The sequence below is a fragment of the Ursus arctos genome, unplaced genomic scaffold, assembly GCF_023065955.2.
Source record: "Ursus arctos isolate Adak ecotype North America unplaced genomic scaffold, UrsArc2.0 scaffold_11, whole genome shotgun sequence".
In the NCBI taxonomy this organism is placed as follows: Eukaryota; Metazoa; Chordata; class Mammalia; order Carnivora; family Ursidae; genus Ursus; species Ursus arctos.
Window position 1 is genome coordinate 43,714,377 of NW_026622775.1, and position 22,078 is coordinate 43,736,454.

At 38.3% G+C, this 22,078-nt stretch overlaps 1 protein-coding gene across 3 annotated transcripts in view; it reads left to right on the plus strand.

Moving 5' to 3' along the window:
* The window catches only part of GUCY1B1 (guanylate cyclase 1 soluble subunit beta 1), a 45,829-nt gene extending 25,076 nt beyond the window's left edge, over positions 1 to 20,753 (plus strand). For all 3 annotated transcript variants that reach the window (XM_026499536.4, XM_044384388.3, XM_048212276.2), the window contains 10 exons: positions 4,303 to 4,500; positions 7,815 to 8,045; positions 9,280 to 9,396; positions 10,369 to 10,502; positions 12,842 to 13,039; positions 15,725 to 15,962; positions 16,989 to 17,129; positions 17,674 to 17,828; positions 18,170 to 18,296; positions 19,546 to 20,753. In XM_026499536.4, coding sequence (XP_026355321.2) covers positions 4,303 to 4,500; positions 7,815 to 8,045; positions 9,280 to 9,396; positions 10,369 to 10,502; positions 12,842 to 13,039; positions 15,725 to 15,962; positions 16,989 to 17,129; positions 17,674 to 17,828; positions 18,170 to 18,296; positions 19,546 to 19,569 — 1,563 coding nt within the window. In that variant the 3' untranslated portion in view covers positions 19,570 to 20,753. The remainder of the gene's footprint in view (positions 1 to 4,302; positions 4,501 to 7,814; positions 8,046 to 9,279; positions 9,397 to 10,368; positions 10,503 to 12,841; positions 13,040 to 15,724; positions 15,963 to 16,988; positions 17,130 to 17,673; positions 17,829 to 18,169; positions 18,297 to 19,545) is intronic.
* Positions 20,754 to 22,078: the final 1,325 nt, after the last annotated feature.

A 22,078-nucleotide genomic window follows, 5' to 3' on the forward strand; every position in this document is an offset into this window, starting at 1 on the left:
CTAGGATAAGGCTACTTGGAGACGGAAAAATCTCTCTTAAAACTTTCACGGCGAGGGCTTACTCCACCCACCTAACAAGTGGATCGTTTGGAGATTTTTCAGTAGATGCCGAGGAAGCAGGGAAATGAGGTAGTTAATTCCCGGAAACTTGGCCTCTAAAATTATGTATGAACTTGTTTTTACTGTGCATAGTACAGAGACAACTTGCATTTATTTTGAACCATTCCAAGATCTTTGAAAATACGAAACTTCAAAGTAGTTCTCAAAGGAATAATAAATTCTCATTTGTTTCCGAAATCTGTGGATTGCACGAAACCCAGAACGCCGGCACAGTTTCCTAGGACGCCGGCACTCACTTTTCTTCTATAAATAATAAATGCTAGGTGACAGGATGAATTGGGTTTATGGATTAGCAGAACTCCTGAGTAGAAAAAGTACATTCATTCTGCTTGTAGCAAAAGCAGTACAATGATATCAGAACATAAGTGAAATGAAAACCCGACTACGCTTTTTGGCATCTTGAGAGAAAATAGATAAGTGGACCTGCTTTCTATCCCTTTCTTGTTTTCTGACTTTATAAAGCGAAGAAGAATGAAGTCAGAGCATACGTAAGCTTTGCTTTATTGTTTGCTGGGAATCTAGTGTGCTGGAATATATGTGTTTACATTTTTTTATGTCTTTTATGTATGGATACTTTGTAACTGGCCATTCAGGTCCTTTTTTGTATACCTATTCCCATGGTATATTTAGAAATAAAACAGAATACCAGTTTTTTTTTTAAAGATTTTATTTATTTATTCAACAGAGAGAGACAGCCAGTGAGAGAGGGAACACAAGCAGGGGGAGTGGGAGAGGAAGAAGCAGGCTTATAGCGGAGGAGCCTGATGTGGGGCTCGATCCTATAACGCTGGGATCACGCCCTGAGCCGAAGGCAGACGCTTAACCGCTGTGCCACCCAGGCACCCCAGAATACCAGTTTTAATATGAAACTCTTGTTCTCCAGAATACATTGCTACCGTCATGTGGATGAATAATTGGCTTTATATAGATCCTGTTATAAAAGGTGGACAGAGTTTTCCCTTAGCTTTTTTGAGAACCTTTTTTGTGGTGTTTCAAGTTGCAGCAAACAAGTACAGTCTATGGAGAAGGCTCATTTTTAGCAATAGAAATGTACTCAAATGAAATCAATTTAGTTTTTAATCACGAAGTCCATTTCTCATAATAGGCAGCTGTGGTCATCACTTGAATTTTGAGAGACTAAAACCAAATAAGGAAAGCTGTAACTAGAGAAATCCCAAGAGTATTTTGTATGTTAGATACTATCTAAAGAAAATCAATCTTAGATTAAGTGGTGTTAAATCTTTTATGCTCCAGGAAAGTGCTTTACTTGTCATTTAATTAATAGCAGATTCATTTAAAACAGTAAACCTCCGGAGAGTGGGTTACCACAAAAACTTCAAAATGAACACTCTGACTTGGTGTGTTTCGGTATTCCACTTGCTTTGCAGTGATCACTTTAAGCAATATTTTATTAACAATTTTAATACCTTAGTATTATCAGTATTTTTATATAAATTAAAATGGGTCCACATGTAAGGTGCAGTGTCTGCCTTTGTGTGACTCGTGGCAACGTGGGCGTGGTCTATCCCGGCCCATCTCTGGCCTTCGTCGGCGTCGATGGTACTGCTAATGTAAATGGTGCCAGTTGGTACTGTCTCAGGCCATCTGTTTCGTTGCATATAGAAATGTGCTAATGGTACAGTATGACACGAGATGAAAGTAGGTGAGTATGAAGTGATGTTGGCATATTGACTTGTGATATATTTGAACATTTTGTAGAGGAAAAATGTAAAGAAATCAAGAGACATATTTCAAATTATTGTGCGACTCAATTTCTTTTTTCTTTGGAATCAGCCACAGCATAGTCCCCGGGCCTGATTACATTAGGACATTTCCCAGATGCAGTGACAAGCTCAGTTTTACTTTGTGAGAAATGGAAATAAGTATCAAACTTTTTTCGTGATTTTTCTTCTCACCAGATTTTCTCTCACATTTTTTTTGCAACACCGGTGGTAGTAGAAGGGATCTGGAAGAGTTATGAAAGAACAGTCTTCACGTCTTCTCTTTCCAGGGAAGAATTTTCATGAGGAAAACTTAGAGGAAAAACTTCCTACAACTCAACGAAGTAAAATAGTTTTAAGCCCTTCAGTGGCTTGCAGTTTCTAGAAACTGTCCAATACTTAGTGTCTGCCATATTGGATTCCTTTGATATGGCAATAGCAACCTCTAGAGGCAATCAGGACAAACTGAAATTTTTGTTAAGAGCTGGCCTGATTGGATTATAACAGGTGTAATTTTCAGGAAGAAAACAAAAATCACTAGGCATGAAGGCAATTGAAAAAGAAACCAGATTCACCCAGTTGAGAAGACTGTTGAAACTATTATCTGAATCAGAATGTCCACCTTTCATAACCTCGCTGAGGGCTTCTCTTCACTTTGAAATCTTTGAACCCCATTCTTTCAGTCTGAGCTACTGGCCCCAATATTTATCAAAAGCCACTGTGCATATTTGTTTGTGAAATGAACCATGAGCTGCTTAAAGTCAAGGTCCATGTCATGCAGATTTGTATCTGACTCTCTACCTTGCCCCGGCCTGTACCTCATACAGTTCATAATACGTAGCGCATATGGAGTGACTATAGAATGAATGAGTCTTTGAATGGAGGGGACGGAAAACTAAACCACAGTGCCATCGGTGCCCTGGTGGAGTACTTCTCGAATTTGGGCACCCATGGAGCCACCTTGTACGTGCTTCTTAATATCTTACTGGATACTTCTGTTTCCCTAAATTGGCTTCTTTGAGATATCTGGAACTAGAACCGTAGCTTAGTTTTGGCCTCTCTCCAGCACCTTATTTTTTGATGCATTCTGTTATGTTTATGGATTCTGAAACTATTTTATTTTACCCATTTGTTTTCAGTAATAATGACCAGTTACTGATAGATAACTATTTGTTTATTTATTAGTTTTTATTGCTACCGCAACAAATTACCACAAATGTAAGTGCCTAAAACAACACAAATTTACTCTGTATTTTTTAGGTCAAAGTCCATTAAGGTTTCACTAGACTATAGTGAAGGTGCCAGCAGGACTATGTCTACGGGATAATTGTTTCCTTGCTCATTCGGGTGTTGACAGTTCTGTTCCCTGCTATTCTAGGGCTGAGGACAATGTCATGTTTTAAATCAAAGTCTGCTTAATTCTAAAGCTACCTCACTCTAAATTCTCATACCGTGCTGTGCTGTGTGTATCCTACCACATATGTGTACCACACACACGCTAACACATTGTGAACTGTTATTTGAAAGACCATGTTGGACCAAATAAAACATATAGTTCGCACCATTTCTCCTGGTGATCTTTATATAAATAAGTTTTGTGTATCAGTGAGTAATACAGGATTCTGGGGAGTTTGGTATGTTCTATGTTTATAGCAGATCTACAAGTACAGAAAATATTTCTTGGTTACAGTATTAGTTTTCCAAGATTCCGTTCCAAAAGATAATTATTTCACAGGTCAGCTGTGACGCTGTGTCTTGATTGGGGGCTACTAATGAATATGAAACAATCCTGCTACTTTATGTTTTTAATTCTAAAATATTACCTCTTAAAATAATATGCTTATGTTTCATATGCTTATCACGGATACAATTTTTTGCATTAATACTTTTTAGGATTGTAGTGTAAAGAGACGGTAATATGTGATCACTTTGGGCATCCATAGTGTGTATCATAACATGCATACACAACTTCAAAATAATATGCTTATGTTTCATATGCTTATCATGGATACAATTTTTTGCGTTAATACTTTTTAGGATTGTAGTGTAAAGAGACGGTAGTATGTGATCACTTTGGGCATCCATAGTGTGTATCATAACATGCATACACAACTTCCCCAAACTCCTGTAAATATGCGTATCTTTGCTTTAGCCCATAACTATGTTTTTCTTGCTTCGGTCGTTCTTCTTACATACCACTTACTTATCCTTCTTTAAAGTGTATTAACTGTTAATAGCCTCAGACGGTTGTTTTCATCATACTACTTTAGCTTTAAGCTCTCGATGGCTCCTACCTTACAGTTGTCTCGGGGCACAGGGGAAGGTTGTGCTGTGTGAACGTTGCCTTACTCATTCTGCCAACTAACCTCAGATCCGAGCCCTGTTTCCTTATCTTGCTTTCTCAGTGTCAGCTGCCGCTGTGGAGACATCATTTATTCATCCCATCTCCTCTTTGTTGCAGAACCTTGATGCCCTGCACGACCACCTTGCTACTATCTACCCAGGTATGCGCGCGCCTTCCTTCAGGTGCACCGATGCAGAAAAGGGCAAAGGACTCATCCTGCACTACTACTCAGAGAGAGAAGGACTTCAGGATATTGTCATCGGAATCATCAAAACAGTAGCTCAACAGATACATGGCACCGAAATAGACATGAAGGTAATGGTCAGTGACGGAGGCTCTTCTGACTGCATCTGACTTAGAGAATATTAAACGTGATGCTCCGTGAATTTACCTTTAGTTATCACTGCCAGTGGACCTCATCGGAGGCGCACTTGAGCCGTAACAGTGCTGCACCAGCAATAGTCTATATTTGGCCTTGAGAGTCATTCTACAGGATATTTTTTCCTTGTGGCAGCAGATATCTCTTTCCAATTATACATTGCTTAAGGCCACACGAAACTTAGTTTGCATCTCCTGTGAGCACACACCAGCTGGGCAGCAGAAGGACCTGTGACTGGCTAAGCTGTAGCCTTCAGCATACAGAAAACCCATCATGTGGATAGTCTAATTCTAAGAGAATATAAAATTAGATATTGTTTTGCTGTTCACTATTTCTTTGTAGATTTTTTTTTGTCTGTCCCTGAAATATAGTTGGAATCTCTCATTTTGTGATCTAAAACTTTTGTTCTTTTTTTAAAAAAAAGAATTAGATTACGAGGTGAAAGAAGCCGGGCCTTATACTTTAAAAGGTGTGTTGCTGTTGATATTACACGCTCTTGGCGCTGTGCAGTAAAGAGACCGGCGTTTGACTCTTTCTGACCCGCACGGTCTCTCGTAGTCAACTACTTTTTGTGGGCCCAGCACGTTCAGCCTCTAGAGCCCCTTTTCAGTTGCCCTAAGTTTGAGAAAGTTAGGGAGAGGAATATACTATTTCAGCTTTTTTCCTTTATGGGTATTTCCTAGATGTCGGTGTTATGTTCTAGCGCATACGTGAAGCCCAAACATTAAGTACAGTATCCTACCAAATCAAAATTGTAGCATTTAAATTGATGATATTGAGAAAGTGTCCCATATAGTGCAGCTAGTGGTGTCACGTTAGGCTTTGTGGTTTTCTTTCTTTCAGGAGTTGGTGTCGACACTTCATGGGGCCCCTTGTTGGTGATTCCCAGGTGCAGCCTTGGTTTTTCTACAACCAGAGAGTGGGACTCTATGTAACTTGACATTATCAAATCCAGAGACATATAAAAGTGAAATTAAAACCTTGGGCAAAGAACCAAAACTGATCCATGATCAGGAATCCCACTGGAATTTAGTCAAAATATTAGAAGCCTTTCATTTCTTATCTTTGATCCCGACACCAAACTAGCACTTCATCTATACTAAGTGAGCCTTCATCAGGGGCTTTACGCACACTACGTCGTCTACTCTTGGTTTTGTCTTTTGTTTAGGCAAGATGAGCAAGAGACAAGCACACACTTCAGGAAAGAGACACAAATTAGGGCACACTTGGATCCTGCAGTTGTTATGGTTATTAGAGTATTTATTATGGAAGGTTGACAGCCATTAGCGCACTCTATAAAATTCAAGCTTTTACTTAATTACATGGCTTACTTTATACAGTATTTAGGTTGCCTTGTGGCCTTTATTAATTCAAGTACTCCAGCACAGAATTCTGAAATATTTTCATTTTTAGTTAGTTCTGTATGTTTAATTTTTGTCAAAGGCACTGTTTTAATTTCCCGAAGTATTCTTACATGGAATCTGTAAGCTTAACAGGTCCGGAGCTACTCGACAATTTAACTACTTAAGGAATGTTATACCATGTCAAGAAGTAATATACCAAGGAAAGGTTAAAAATATGATCAATGAGCAGTTCGTTTCAACAATTTAATCAAAGCAAAAGAGCAGAATTGAGGAATTAATTATTAAATTTAGGGTTGCATATAATTCAGTTCCAGCAGCTAAAATGGAATCAGAGCAGAACATCAAAATTAGGCTTGAATTTTAAGATAGAATTTTATTTTGTTTATGAAACTTTAGAGAAATCAACCTTAATGGGGCAGAATGTTGAAATCATAAATAAGAATACTAATATTTAGCCAGTGTAGTAGACAAGTATGACACTGAGAGTAGTCAGGAAACTGTGTTTGAAAGAATGTATACAACAGCGTCCATGTTCGCTGTGATTCGTTCTGCAGTCTCAGAGTGTGCTGCAACGAAATCCTGAAGAGAAAAAGCGAAAAAGAGCAACATTCTGCCTTCATTTAGCTGTAACTGAAGAACTGTTGCCCCAACTACTTCCCATTTGGATCTGGCTGCAGTTGAGATATAGTATTTCCCTTTCGAAGGGGATGTGTCGTTTGTAGTTTCTTAAACTCAAAAGAAAAAGAAAATCTTCTCTATTCCTTAATCATGTATTTGCCTATGAATTATATTTTATTTTTTTATTATTTATTTATTTATTTGTAAAGACTTTATCCATTTGTCAGAGAGAGCGAGAGAGCACACAAGCAGGGGGAGTGGCAGGCAGAGGGAGAAGCAGGCTCCCCGCTGAGCAGGGAGCCTGATGCGGGGCTCCATCCCAGGACCCTGGGATCATGACCTGAGCTGAAGGCAGATGCTTAACCGACTGAGACCCAGGCATCCCAAATATTTTAGAAATTTAATTTCTTTCAATTGTAGAGGTTTACTCGCTATTACGATTGCTTCCTTAGAATGAGTTCCTAGATTTGTAATTAAATCAGAGAATATAGAACTTTTTTGGGATTACTTGTATATTATCGATCCACCCTTCAGAAAGTTTAATTAAGATCCCCTCCCACTAGTGGTATTTGAGGTGACTCTTTTTCTGTGTCTTACCCAATTTGGTATTTTGTATAATTGCCAGCTGATGGATAAAAATGACGTTGGATGTATTTTTTTAAAGATTTTATTTATTTATTTAGTGGGTGCAGGGGGAGGGGCAGAGGGCGAGAGAGAATCTCAAGCAGACTCCTCGATGCGTTCAGAGCCCAACATGGGCTTGATTTCATGACCCGGAGATCATGACTTGAGCCAAAATTAAGAGTCGGGTGCTTAACTTAACTGAGCCACATGACATTGCATGTATTTTAAAATATGTATCGCTATTATTTCATTTCCTTCTGTGAATATCATTTTTTGTCGTATTAAATAGAGCCACTTTGTATGGTTTGTAGGTCGTTCACTGAACAGGTGTACCTGGCTGAGTGGTCTGAGCCTACAGGACAAGGGAGTGCTTTTCTCCTAATTCTACCCAAGAGGCTGTCTGGGCTACTAAAGGACCAATACCAGATTTGCAATTTTATTGTAAATAATGATTCAGTCTTCTCATTGCACAAGACAATGTCCAGAAATAGTTTCCTATTTAAGACATGCATAGTATTTGCATAGATTCCTATTTTCTAATTAACCCTCTAAACGCAATTCTCCTAACCAGCTTCTTGGTATTTAGGTATTTTAACCAAACTGAAATGCAGACAATCAACCCCATCTCCCCCTTTGAAATCCAGGTTATTCAACAAAGAAATGAAGAATGTGATCATACTCAATTTTTAATTGAAGAAAAAGAATCAAAAGAAGAAGACTTTTATGAAGATCTTGATAGATTTGAAGAAAATGGTACCCAGGAATCACGCATCAGCCCATATACCTTCTGCAAAGCTTTTCCTTTTCACATAATATTTGACCGGGACCTAGTGGTTACTCAGTGTGGCAATGCCATATACAGAGTGCTTCCCCAGGTAAAATGACCTCACGCTTCCTTGAGGCCTGAGACAAAAGGCCATGAAGACGCCATTGTTACACATGGCCATTTATTCATTTAACACATTGACTGTATATCGTGTAATGTACAACACATCATATATCGTATACATTTTTGAAATGTGAGTGAAGTATATTTGAGCATACTGCAACTTTCTCTAGGAGAGCTACTTATTTACTTAGTTTTCTGTTTTAGTCACTTACAGGGACAGTGGAAAAATCATATGGAATTTTTTTTCTTTTAATGAGAAAATGGGTGATTTTCTGGTAACAAGCATCTTCCATTTAATCATTCATTGAGTAAATATATGCTGACCGAGAATAGCTTTCAAAGTCAATCATTGACATTTTCAGGGAAAAGGAGGGAATTTTACAAACACTAAAGAGAAAAATGGTAGATTCTCATGGGGTTGAGCAGACAAAGCATCAAAGGACAACAGTTGCAACGATAACGAAAGTCTACATTTGTCTTGTATTATTCAGACCCATTTGAAAAATCCTTTCTACTTTTTTCTCTCACCTAACTTTTGAAGTTGTACCTAACACGTTTAGAGATACTTCCCACTTATATTAAAGAGGCTTATAAGTTGAGGATGAGCCCAGATGGGGTCTGTTGTCAACCCGTACATCGAGAAGCAGGGTAATGTATAGAGCAGGCTCTCTTGCTGGCCCAGCCTCTCTCACTGTATGAGTGTGAGCACATTACCTCACCGTTCTCTGCCTATTTTCCCTTCATTACAATGAGTTGACAGAGTGCATAAAGAACATTTGGTCCAATGTCTAAACAATTATTAACTGTTACCTATTATTATTATTAACCATCTCTTAATAAACTATGAGTGTTTCCTGGTGGTTTTGCTATTTAAATTTTGTGTTAAGCCACAGGCATTTAATACCTCATACTACATTTTTTAAAGATAGATTTCTATTCTTTCTTCTTTGAAAATGCTTCCCTTACTTACATCAGCTTATATTTGAATAGGAGTACTCTGAAGCCATATTAGGTTTCACGTTCATGCAACAATATGGTGCCCATTTGATTGCTGAGTGACATAGGTCAAGAGAGGAGTCCGTAGTTGAGGCAATTCCCCTACCAAATGATTATGGTTTTTTTTATTTTTAAGTCTTACTGAACTGGCTTAATCTAATCTCAAATCAAAAGAATTATTTCAGCTTGAATCACATGTTCTTTTCTTTTCATCTACGTCATAGCTCCAGCCTGGGAGCTGCAGCCTGCTGTCTGTCTTCTCTCTCGTTCGTCCTCATATTGACATTAGTTTCCATGGGATCCTTTCACACATCAATACAGTTTTCGTATTGAGAAGCAAGGTAATCAAGATATTATTTCTTTCAATGTGAGTGAGTAAGGGATGCTACAAATTAGAAGTGGCCCTGAGAGAAAGTTAGCTACTCTACCATCCTATGATATGAAGAAAGCATAGACAGATCCCAACCAAAACCTCAGAGGGAGTCCTATTTCAAAGGCAATGTTACTGATTTTTGGTTTGCCTGAGGGCCAGTGGAACTTTTATCAACTAATCAGAATTAACAAAGATAAATTTTGAGACTCTCTCATCGGGACAGCTCAGTCTCATGTAATAAAACAAACATCTTTTACCCCCTAAAGCTACCATGTGCTATTTTAGAATTCAAAACTGATAAAGAAAATGTTTTTAAACTTCAACCAAAGCCCTGATTTAATTTTCCCTTTATTTGTCTATTATTCTTCATGGCATTTTTGTGGGAAAATAAGAGTGGTAACATATTCATGCAGTTGATTATTTAGGTAGCACCCAGATCTCATAGTTTCCGTTCTTCAGATTGGTACAGCAAAAGGGTCGTAGAGTACCCATCTTGTCCTTCCTGCAGCCCTCGCAAAGGCCTCACCCACACATACTTTATGTATTTGGAACCACTCCCAGTTGTTCTGTGTATGCAGGCATGGGGAGTGGAGATGCTTGGTTTATTCTTTGCTAGAACTTAGTATTATGTGTTGTAGCCATACTAGAAAATCAGAAATACGATTCATGGAAGCTTTAAACAAATATGCCAACAGTAGTACCGCTGTTGTCTTTCTGGGTTCAAAGGAGCTAGTCAATTTGCTTTTCTGCAGTGTCGGTTTGCCAGGTAGACACTTGGCTTAGTACCTGGTACCATTTTGTGAAATGCCCATTTTCATCGACTTGGTGCATTTATTCTCCCTTGTGGTTTGGTGGGAAATGAAGCATGCGTGTCCTTTTTTGCTGAATTGTTCGGTAGGGAGAAAAGTACTAGTTAATGGTTATGTCTTGCCTTTTCAAGGAAGGATTGTTGGATGTAGAGAAATTAGAATGTGAGGATGAACTGACTGGGACTGAGATCAGCTGCTTACGTCTCAAGGGTCAAATGATCTACTTACCTGAAGCAGATAGCATACTTTTTCTGTGTTCACCAAGGTAATCATTTTTTAGATTAATTATAATGGATATAAGTACCCGTCTTTAGCTAAAAGAAATTCAATAACATTTTATTTAATCATGTCTACATGTTCTAATTGTAATTAGATATTACAACCCTTATACCTGTCTATAACAAGGATAATTTCATTGAACATTTGGAATAAGCTCAGAAGACAGCATATATTCTTTTTTATTTGTCCTGTCTTAATCAGTCTGCTGTTTATGCCGTTAGATATGGAAAAATCTAATCTGCAGGTAGCTAATTCTATAGTTTTATACGTTCCAAAGAGGTGTCACATAGAAAAGCAGTTCTGTAAGCACCTAATATCATGACATGAATACATGGGTATGTTTGGCACTGAGAAATAACTTTTTAAAATTTTTTCTGGATTTGAACTATTTTATATCAAAAATATATAGCGACTTTAATCAGGATTCACTATTCAAAATATATTATTACACTGAAATTTGTGTAAATTGTGCTATTTATAATAAACATCAGAGGGAAGTAAAACTGTGGGATGCTGTTTTTCCAATTTGACAAACCGTTCTACTAAAAGATGCATGGGCACTCAGAATAAGAAAATATATCTAAATTTACTTGGAAAAATAGCAAAAGGTAACTGGAACTTGTTAGGTGATATTTTGTGATTTTATAACTTCATATAACTGAAAGCTACACACATTATTTAGTAACACACTGAATAAAGCATGTTTTGGTGAGCTATTGGCTAAAAATTTTAAGTCCACCATGACCACCTTTCATTTAAAGATAATGCCTTAAAATTTCTGAAATAAGTGTTTCTTCTGCCTCTTTTCAAGTTGCACTTTAGTAGAATGACAGCTTTTCAGTAGGGACAATTTCTATTCATGGAAATAAAGTTCTCTTTGGAAACAGAAGCAGACAGTTTGGAGTCTTTTTGGTAATTACCTTATGCAGAAATTGGTCACATAGTGACACATTCACAGTTTGTCCTATGGTACCTGTTAATGTGTATAGAAAGGTTTGTACTCACATTAAATGAGATCACCTAAAAGCAGTTTTACTTGTAAAGTAAATAATTTCAAGATGATTAGTTTAACTTTAGAAAAAAACAGTTAATAGTTCATTAAAATAATAAGTAAATTTTTAGAAAAATGAGGCATAATTTGATTGTTTTCTAAGGAGCATTTTCAGCCGTTTTCATTTTAAACTTATAATCTTTTGTTTCTCTGCTCATGGGCAGGTCTTGTATACCATTTGGAAGATGATCTGGCCTCTTTTCAGATGGGTCTGCTCGGAGAGTGACCCTTAACATACACATGCATTTTAGCAAAATCTAAAGAGACCGTGTGGTTCATTAGTAAACTCTTTGATCATTTTATTTTTCTATATCAACATGCTAATTTTTGCTTTGATTTGTGGACATTTCTGCTAAGAATGTATAACAAGGAGACATTTTATCAATCTAAAATTCTTCAGTAAAGTCAAAGCTTTTGTCATTTTAAAGAAATTCTTATTGCGAATGCCCAGAAGTAATTACTTTGTATTTAAAGAATTCAAGCCAAAAACATTTAAGACACTTTAGCCAAAAAAAATAAAGCTTTAAAAAGCAGTCAAGAGATCATTGCTGAATCAATAAATATTAGTATGGTATTCTAAAAATAACTTAGGTAAAATAACTTAGGTTACGGAGATGCATAAAATCTAACAAGTTTAAATAATGTTTCAAAAATGAGAAAAATTTTCAAAGAAAACAAGAGTAGTAGAAGAAACTAGAACCGGAAGGAAGAGTAGCACAGAAAATACAGATCAAAAAGTCATAAATACATAAAATACATCAGGTCCTGAATCTGATTATAAACTTTTAATCATTGCGTCTAAAAGGGAAAAGTAACCAGTTACAAGAGTCAGAATCCATAAGGCAAAAATGAACTGGTTTCCCCAAAGACTATTATCCCTGTTTCAGAGCATAAAAAGAACTTTTTCTTCCTCTTTTTATCATGAGGGGAAAAATGTGATAGCTGTAAATAACAGCCTTGTGTTAAATAACTGATCAGGTCACACAGGACAGGTTTCTACCTTATCTTTCAATTTAGGCCAATGGCATCAAAAAGTGTGATTTGGCAAAACGTATGTCAGGTTCCCTGCTCTTTGACAGATTTTTAAATCTATAAAAGAATGAAGTTATAGTCTTCATGTGACTCGCCACATTTTTCTTGTCTTTAGCTGGACCTGTTGAATGGGTAGGAGAAATTGAATGGTAGGACATGACAGCAGTATACCCGACAGTCATCGGGCTGGGGATTATGTAGACATGTTGGCACTGATTTCGACTCATTTGCCTGTATCACAGTGTGATGAATCTGGACGATCTGACAAGGAGAGGTCTGTATCTGAGTGACATCCCTCTGCACGATGCCACACGCGATCTCGTTCTTTTGGGAGAACAATTCAGAGAAGAATACAAACTGACCCAAGAACTGGAAATCCTCACAGACAGGCTGCAGCTCACGTTAAGAGCCTTGGAAGATGAAAAGAAGAAGACAGACACGTAAGAACGTAACCTGGTGGTGAAGGAAGGGCATTGTAAGTTGTGACCCGCTACAGTTAAGTCTGATCACCACACCAAAGAGGCAGGCAACCGGCTGTGGCTCCGGGGTAGTAAATACAATCTTCCACGTCACTTAAAAAGAAATTATGAGTACAGAAATAAATCAGTCTTAATGGTAGTGGAAATATGTCTTCTATTTTTACAAACCACGTTGAAAGAACAGTTGCCAAAATCTCTCTCTCGGAAAATCAGTACAGTAATTCAAATGCGTTATTTAGAGTGGAACTCTCCATTCATTCATTCCTTCCTGGGAGAGCTCTGTACTGAGCATCTTCCGTGTGCCAGGGGCTGCCTGGGTGCGGAGGGTTACTTTCAACACTGTACTTAGAATTGGCCATTGTCTGTTAAAAAAGATTTCTTGGAGTCTGGGTTATTTTAGGGCTTGGCAGCTATGAATTTGACAGATTGTGATGTCATCTGTAATCACGACAATTACATCTGTAATGACATGTTAATAAAAATAAGAAAATCTGGGGTGCCTGGGTGGCTTAGTCAGTTCAGCATTGGCCTCTTGGTTTTGGCTGAGGTTGTGATCTCAGGGTTGTGAGATGGAGCCCCGCTTCAGGCTCTGTGCTTATCGGGGAGTCTGCTTGAGAGACTCTCTCTCTTTCCTTTTGCCCCTCACCCCCCGCGTGTTCTCTCTCTCTGTCTCGCTCTTTCTCAAATAAATAAATCTTTAAAAAAATAACAAAATCTAAAACTATCATTTTTCTTTGAATGGTGGATTAAATTGTGAAATATTGTACAAGTAGCATTAAAGATAATACTTCCTTAAGCTTCAATAACTTCAAAAATGTATATGATATAATTGAAACTTAAGGAATAAAATTGTCTTTTGTGCATGCTTCTGAATAAAACAGTTAGAATTTTAATAAATTAAAATGCTATATTAGTATCTTTATATGAACTTTTAGAGTTAAAATGGATATATAAAAACCCACAAATTTGATGATCTGATCATTTCATACCAATAGTTTTCCCTGTCATGGGAGAAAAGAAAATCTAAAAAAAAAAAAAAGATAATACTTCATTTTCAAGTAATTTATTTGAATATGCGGTGTGCATACTACTTGGCCTTGTTTGCGTATCTTAGTTAAAGGCACTAACTCACTGGATGGTTCATAAGAGATTTTCCCCAGGGTCTTGTGTGTTCTACGTTCTATAACTGGCAACTATCTTGTTGGAAAATTGAACTGATCTCTCTTACTTCTCATAAGAATTATTTCATTCTTATTAACACCCAGGTATTGATAGCAGTATCACTTTTCTTTGCATTGATACGCATGTAGCTGCCCTTGGATGAATGCTGTGCCCACACATAAACACATCAATTAACTATTTATTAATAACACGGATGACATAGAGAACGCCATTTAATGTCCGTTTTTATCCTTAGCTTCTTAATTCACTTGTCCCGACCTTTGCATAAAGAAGCTGAAAGCCATGCGAAGTTTCTTTGAGACCTCTTCACTTTCCTTATGGCCCTAACTGGACTAATCTCTCCAGGTATTTTGCAAATTTCAGAAAATACACAGGGCAGGCAGCTTACATTCCTCCCACTGCTTGGAAAGCAATTCAGACTGTATGTTTTATTGAGGAGTGGCACAGCTTCAGCCCTGAAAACAACATATTTTATGAAGCCTGTAAGATTAAACTTACATGAAATGCCCTCTGGCTACAGGGAAGAAAAAGACACAGAGGCATCACTTGTCCCATTGGGTCCTCATGCCAAGAGACATCGGTCACCCTAGTTTCTGCTTCTCTCCTGTCCTCCCTCGGCTCTCATCCCCTTCCTGTTGTGCTTACCACACTTGTCCCTTGGCATAATCCCTGAAGCCATCAGAGTAATCTTTGTATTGCCTGTAGAAATACAATCTTTTCTTGCCTAGTCCAGTCTTCCTCTGTTCTATCCGTTTCTTCCATGGAGGAGTAAGGCATAAATGAGACTGGGGGAGAAATCTGCTTTTTTTTCCTTTTTTTTAAAAAGATTTTTATTTATTTCTTTGACAGAGAGAGAGCAAGATAGAGCACGAGCAGGGCAGAGGGGCAGAGGGAGAGGGAGAAGCAGACTCCCCACTGAGCAGGGACCCCGATGCTGGGCTCGATCCCAGGACCTTGAGATCATGACCTGAGCTGAAGGCAGACATTTAACCGACTGAGCCACCCAGGTGCCCAGAAATCTATTTCTAATATTTACACAAATTTAGGTCGATTTCTTATTCCTAAGAGATAAGCGTGGTCCTGGTTTTAATGCTACTCAGACAGCATTTTAAGTGCTAGTGATGACAGTTTTCATACTGTGAACCATAATGGCAGGTCAGAATTCAGTACCACAGAGGAAAACTTTGACTTCCTATTGCCAGTCTTTGCTTATTTGTTCGTTTGGCTTATTTTCATTTGGTGTGAACTGGTTTGAATTTGGAGACATGTGATTAAAACAAATAAATTACGGTATCTTCGATACCTCCCTTACATAGACGGCCAGTAATGGGTGTCCTGTACGACTCCAGGACTTCACAGTACACACGACATCAAGGCTCTATGAAGTGGACAGGAGAAGCAATAAAGCTCTTCCCAGCATCATTTGTTACTGTGGCTTTTTCCCCACCCCGCTGAACTGAACAGGTTGCTGTATTCTGTCCTCCCTCCATCTGTTGCCAATGAACTGAGACACAAGCGTCCGGTGCCTGCCAAAAGATACGACAACGTGACCATCCTCTTCAGTGGCATCGTGGGCTTCAATGCTTTCTGCAGCAAGCATGCGTCTGGAGAAGGGGCCATGAAGATTGTAAACCTCCTCAATGACCTCTACACCAGATTTGACACATTGACGGACTCCCGGAAAAATCCATTTGTTTACAAGGCAAGTCCAGATCATATCCTAATGCGGGGCTCTTCCGAGTCTGAATTGAGACCCTACGCTCAGAGGCACCGCAGGTCCTGACGCTAGTCCTACAGCCGTGCGGCACCCATACTCCGTGTATTCACTGTTGACCATTTTCTTAAATAATCCCCTCTTGCTACAAAACTTTCTCTTCCTGGTAACCAAGAGGAATAGCGCTGCTGATCCCCTACTGAAAATGAGACGTTCAGCAGCTCATTTGCACTGACGTTAATGAGTCTGTGCACGTTGTTTATTATACGTAATATAAACGTAGCATTCGTTGTAGTGCTCTGCAGGGGACAATTTTACTGAAAGATATAAATGCTTTGCAGTAGGAAAGAAGTGGGAGAGCATGAAAAGGGTACTGGGGACTCAGATTTGCTTTCAGATAACACCGGCTTGAAGATAAACATTTATAAGGCAGTTCTACTCTTTGTTTCAATTAAAAACAAATATAGTATTGGAAAAATGAAGACAGGGGATTATTCCTTCATAAAAGCAAGAACATTAACTAAGCCGTCTCCAGGCTTCTGGAGTAATAGGAGTGCCACAAAGACTATTTATTTTATAGTGGTTTTCTGAGGTACAATGTAACATTTTGTGAGCACGTCAAAATATAAATGGATAATGAGCATGATAATTACTTGGCTTTGGGCAGTGGCTCTTGTGCCCTACATCATTATTTTAGGGAGATATTGGTAATTATTTGTTCCATTGAATTATGAGAGTGTCTGGGGTGGGAAACCAGGAATTACTAGGGAGAAAATAATGCTGTGCCTATACCTGCCTGTAATTAAAGACCTCAAGTACCATGTGTGTAAATTTCAAATAATTACAAGGTCTCATCTTGGAATTGGGTGTATTAGAATTTTAAAAGAATTCAGAGAAGGAAAGTTTAAAGTTTCTGGTAGCCTTGAAAAAACATTGTTTATATATAAGGGTAGCAAATGAAGCGATAATGTTTATTCTAACCAATGAGCATGTAAATTATATGTGCTGTGTTAGGTGGAGACAGTTGGTGATAAGTATATGACAGTGAGTGGTTTACCAGAGCCATGCATCCACCATGCACGATCCATTTGCCACCTGGCCTTGGACATGATGGAAATTGCTGGTCAGGTTCAAGTGGACGGCGAATCTGTTCAGGTTAGTAAATAAAATATATATTATGATAGTAGTAGACCTTTCTGGACAACTGACTCACATTCTTTACCAGGCAATCAATAATTATCTATAAGGAAAGACACCTTGAGAACAAAGACTATAATCTTTTTCGAACCCATTGTATTCCATTTTTTCATAGAGATGGGAAATCTGTCCACCCATCTGAAATTACCTAGTCTGTTCCATGTACCGAAATCATGAGGATGAGATAAAACTTCCTGTCCTTTCTGGTTTATTTTTTAAAATCTCTTTCCTGCGTCTTGTATAAGTTGCCAGATTCATATCTTTGAAATCTTCAGACTTTAGAAAGAGAATGTTTCTCTTGGAAGACAGATTTTGTGAGGGTTTTTTATTTTTATAAATATTCTTGGAGTTCTTTTATTTTATAAATATGCTGTAATATGCTTGGAGTTCTAGAAAATTCTTAGAATTTTTATATGATGACTCTACATTCTGTAATATAAAGTAATTAAAAATTGGTGTTTTGGTGATTGAACTTATTGAAACAAAGTTGTGATTTCTGCAGATAACAATAGGGATACATACTGGAGAGGTAGTTACTGGTGTCATAGGGCAGAGGATGCCTCGATACTGCCTTTTTGGAAATACCGTTAACCTCACAAGCAGAACAGAAACCACTGGGGAAAAGGGAAAAATAAATGTGTCTGAATACACATACAGGTAAGAAAACATGTCTTAGTATTTACTGATTTGCAAGAAAAATGTCTCTTCACGTGTGGCTTAACTCTCAGTGATTTTATTATTTTTAAACAGTCGTCATTATGCTCTTAGGATGGCTGATTTCTTATTTGAGAAGATTGGATCATTACTCCCATTTTTGATGATTCCATACCCCCTCAGGAATTCCCTGTATGATCACTGTTACTAAACCTTGTGTTTCCTTTAAATACAACTCTCGCGTGTGTCATTCCGGTCTCGGTTTCTAATTTCGGTTCATGTCACTTTCTCCATACACCCATACCCCCCACGTCTGTCCCTCCCCCCTGTCCCCTGTCTTCTAGATGTCTTATGACACCGGAGAACTCAGACCCACAGTTCCACTTGGAGCACAGAGGCCCCGTGTCCATGAAGGGCAAAAAGGAGCCAATGCAAGTTTGGTTTCTTTCCAGAAAAAATACAGGAACAGAGGTATGACTAATCAGCATGCAATTCCTTTTTTTAAAGACAGAATATAAATATAGAGAGCTATAAATAAATAAATAAATAAATAAATAAATAAATAATAGAGCTCTAAATTATAATCACTGAGAATATGTTTCATTTGAAAAGAACTCTTGTTTACAGAAATGAACTCTTCTCAAGTAAAGCAGAGGAAATACTGAAATATTAATGAGCCAGTTAGAACAATAAAAACTTCTTAGGGTATACTTTATGGTTGCCGGCTCTTGTCCTCTAATGAAATTAAAACCAAAAGCACCAGATGGGAAAGAACTGTGTTTTTGGTTGTTGTGTTTTTCTTTTTGTCGTTGTTCTTCCGCCATAATCTGGCTCCAACTCCGCTGAGATGAGAGGGCTGTGAGGGCCTCCCCGGCCTCTTTCCTTAGCTCCCTAAGCCGTTCTGAGATCACCATCAGGACAGAGTGCAAACTGCATCAGACTGCAGTTTATGGGAGGTTTCTTAATCACGAAGCTTCGATGCTTCCGAGGGCCAGGCTATCTCCCCGTGGAATGTTTGGCGATCTTCAGACGTGCTAGTCCCTTGTGCGCTTTTCCTAGAACGAAGAGCAATTTCTAATCTTCCCGAACCTGAATGATTGCGTAGGGGCGCCTCCGGTTCGTGCTAGTACTACGGTCCTACTGCAGCCGGAAGCCACGTGCTAGAGCAGTCCTCCGACACTGGCCCTCTGCCCCGGAATCCCGACTCCCACCGGGCTTGCACGCACCCAGGTCATGCCCACCCTGTTCCCAAGCACAGGGCGCTGCATCAGAAGTGAGGCTGATACTCTGTTCCTGTTGATGGACTGGTTCTTTAGAGGTGGGGGGGCTGAGACTCACTGCTTATGTCTCTGTTTTCCATATGCATACATCCCCTAAAAATGCTGGTAGAGCAGAAGTCCTAAAAGGAATGGAATGCCAAATTTTAAAATATTTATCTTTATCTTCTTTCTGCTCTTTTTACTTTAAATAGTTTACTTGTGGTGTTGGCATGCTTACGGATGTTCTTCTGATAAATTAAACTCCACCTCAAGTGTTGCTCATTTTAGGTGGATGGCCCTGTTTCACGCAGAGTTAGGGTGGGAGGACAGAAAAACAGATCTGAATGCAGATCACACTTCCGTCCGAAGAAAAAAAAAAAGAAAGAAAGAAAATATTTTGGGGGATACTACCAGCTTTATTACCCCTGAAAATGAATCCCTGTTTATTCCACTCTTTAAAGGAGACAACCCAGGATGACGACTGAATGTTAGACGGTGGGATGAAGAGGACCGCAGAATGGGCTCCCGTTGTCCCCTGTCACACGCCAAGCCTAGGAGCCATTATTCCCTGTGGATACAGATTTCGCTTTGTCCTTTGCAGTTATCCCAAGCCTTTCTCCTCAGTATAGCTTTCATGATTCATTACTCAATCTTAGCTCTGCTTTTGATTATTTTCAAGGTTTAGTATATTACCCGAAGTTTGGCTTTAGATGTGAATGACGTGAGCTTTCTGTGTCTTAAGATCTACCACAAGCATTGCCGAGCATGGTAATTTGCAAGTGGTAGGCACCCAATAAATACTTGTTGAATTTAATGAAGTGACACTGAACAGTATTTGGTCATGTGTATATATCATATCATGGCTTACCAAATCTGTTTAGTGTTCCATGTATATGTCTTTGTATATTTTAATGACTATATTAACATAACAAAGTTTATATCGTGTTGGTATCCATCATTAAATCATTTTCTAAAGGAGTGAATTCTAAGTTTTAAGGGAAAAAATGCCATTTATTTTCAGAGCCCCAAAATAAGAATTAATATACCATGCTAAGAAAATAGTGACTATTTTGAATTATGCTCATTTTCCTTCAAAAATAGAGGATGCACATTTCTGTTACCAAAATATTTGGTTGTTCACTCAAATCATGTGGCATTATAATTCCTCTAAAATTCTATCATTTATACTATATCCCTTGTATTAAATCTCATTAACCACATACAGCTGTTATAAAAAGCTGTACTGTTTCACACTGAGCTATTGTATTAGCTTGGGTTAAATGTTAGGCTCTCTAACCACATCCAAGAATAAAATTGAAGACACTGCTGGGATACTCCTGAAAGAGCCATTCTGGCCTTTCATTTCCAGAAATGAGCTTCTTTGTCTTAGCTTGGAAGAATGTGATTATATCCAGGCCATCATGTTCAGAAAAGTTACTTTAATTTTGACATAGAATGCATTCCTGATTGGAATAATTGGCCTATTGTTTTTAAATATCTCTGATAATTTATTAATACCTACCTTTATAAAATATAGTGCAACTACTTTTGTGTAAAAATGTTTGTCTTTAAATTTAGCATTTCATATCAGCACATCTATATATGTATAAATGTTCCATGTTCATGTGTAAGAGAATGTGCAATAAATTATTTTTTCCACTTGTCTCTAGACAGTGTGTATTTCAACAAAAATGATATTATGTTATTATTGGCCATGTTATTACTGCCATGTTTATTAGTACATTTTATAATTTTCCCAATTCTTCACTTTAAATGAATTTCGGTTCACTGTTGTTATACAGTTGAATGGCTCCTCTTAGATAGCCTTATCCTCAAACGCTGTTTTTCTTTAGTACCAACAAAGTGGCAGAAGCAAGACTAGACCTGGAATAACAGCAACCCTTGAGGATCTCAGGCTCTTAGGAGTCAAAGACACATATACAAATAATTAAAATATGTGACATCGGCAGTGATAAGATACTGAACGAATATTCAGAGAATGAGAAAGGAGAGGATAAGGGTAGTTTGGGAACAGGAGGCGGCAGGGAGACGGGGGAGGGTTTTATGAGGGTCTCATTTCAAGGTGAATTAATGCCACGGAAGCAAGGCTCCAGGCCAAGTCCAGCAGCCTACGCTCAGTGTCGCCAGCTTCTCCCCTGCCTAATCCTCATGGGCAGCACAGATTCTGCGCATTCAGCTTGCTTTGCATAAAGTTCTCTTCCTAATTTCTAAATTCCTTGAAGTCTCTCTGTACGCTGACCCTGATGAGGACCACCTCGTATTTATTTGTTTTCACTTTTTTTTATTGTTTCTGGTGAATTACTTCGCAAACATTTTTTGGTAAGAATTTTAAACATAAAGAAAAGGCCAAAGGACTTGTATAGGGTACAACCGTTCACCTGCCACCTGGATTCTAGAGTTATTAAAATTTTACTAAAATTTTTTTTTTAAAGATTTTATTTATTTATTCGACAGAGAGAGACAGCCAGCGAGAGAGGGAACACAAGCAGGGGGAGTGGGAGAGGAAGAAGCAGGCTCCCAGCAGAGGAGCCTGATGTGGGGCTTAATCCCATAACACCGGGATCATGCCCTGAGCCGAAGGCAGATGCTCAACCGCTGTGCCACCCAGGCGCCCCAAAATTTTACTAAATTTTTGACAATTCCCTTTTAATCCATCTTCTAGCTTTTTGTAGTCTGCTAGATTTTATTTTGTTGAGCTATAACTCACGTTCTATAAAATTCACTTTTTAAAAGCATACAATGCAGTGGTTTTGGTATGTTCACAAAGTTGCACGACCATCAAATGCCAGAATACTTTCATTACCCCCAATGTCCTGTAACCTTTAGCAGTGGATCCCAGTTAACCGCTTCCCCTAACCCTTAGGCAACGCTAATCTACTTTCTGTCTCTAAGGATTGACCCATTCTGAGCACTTCACGTAAGCGGAATCATACATATGTGGCCTTTTGTATCTGGCTTCTCTCACTTACTGTA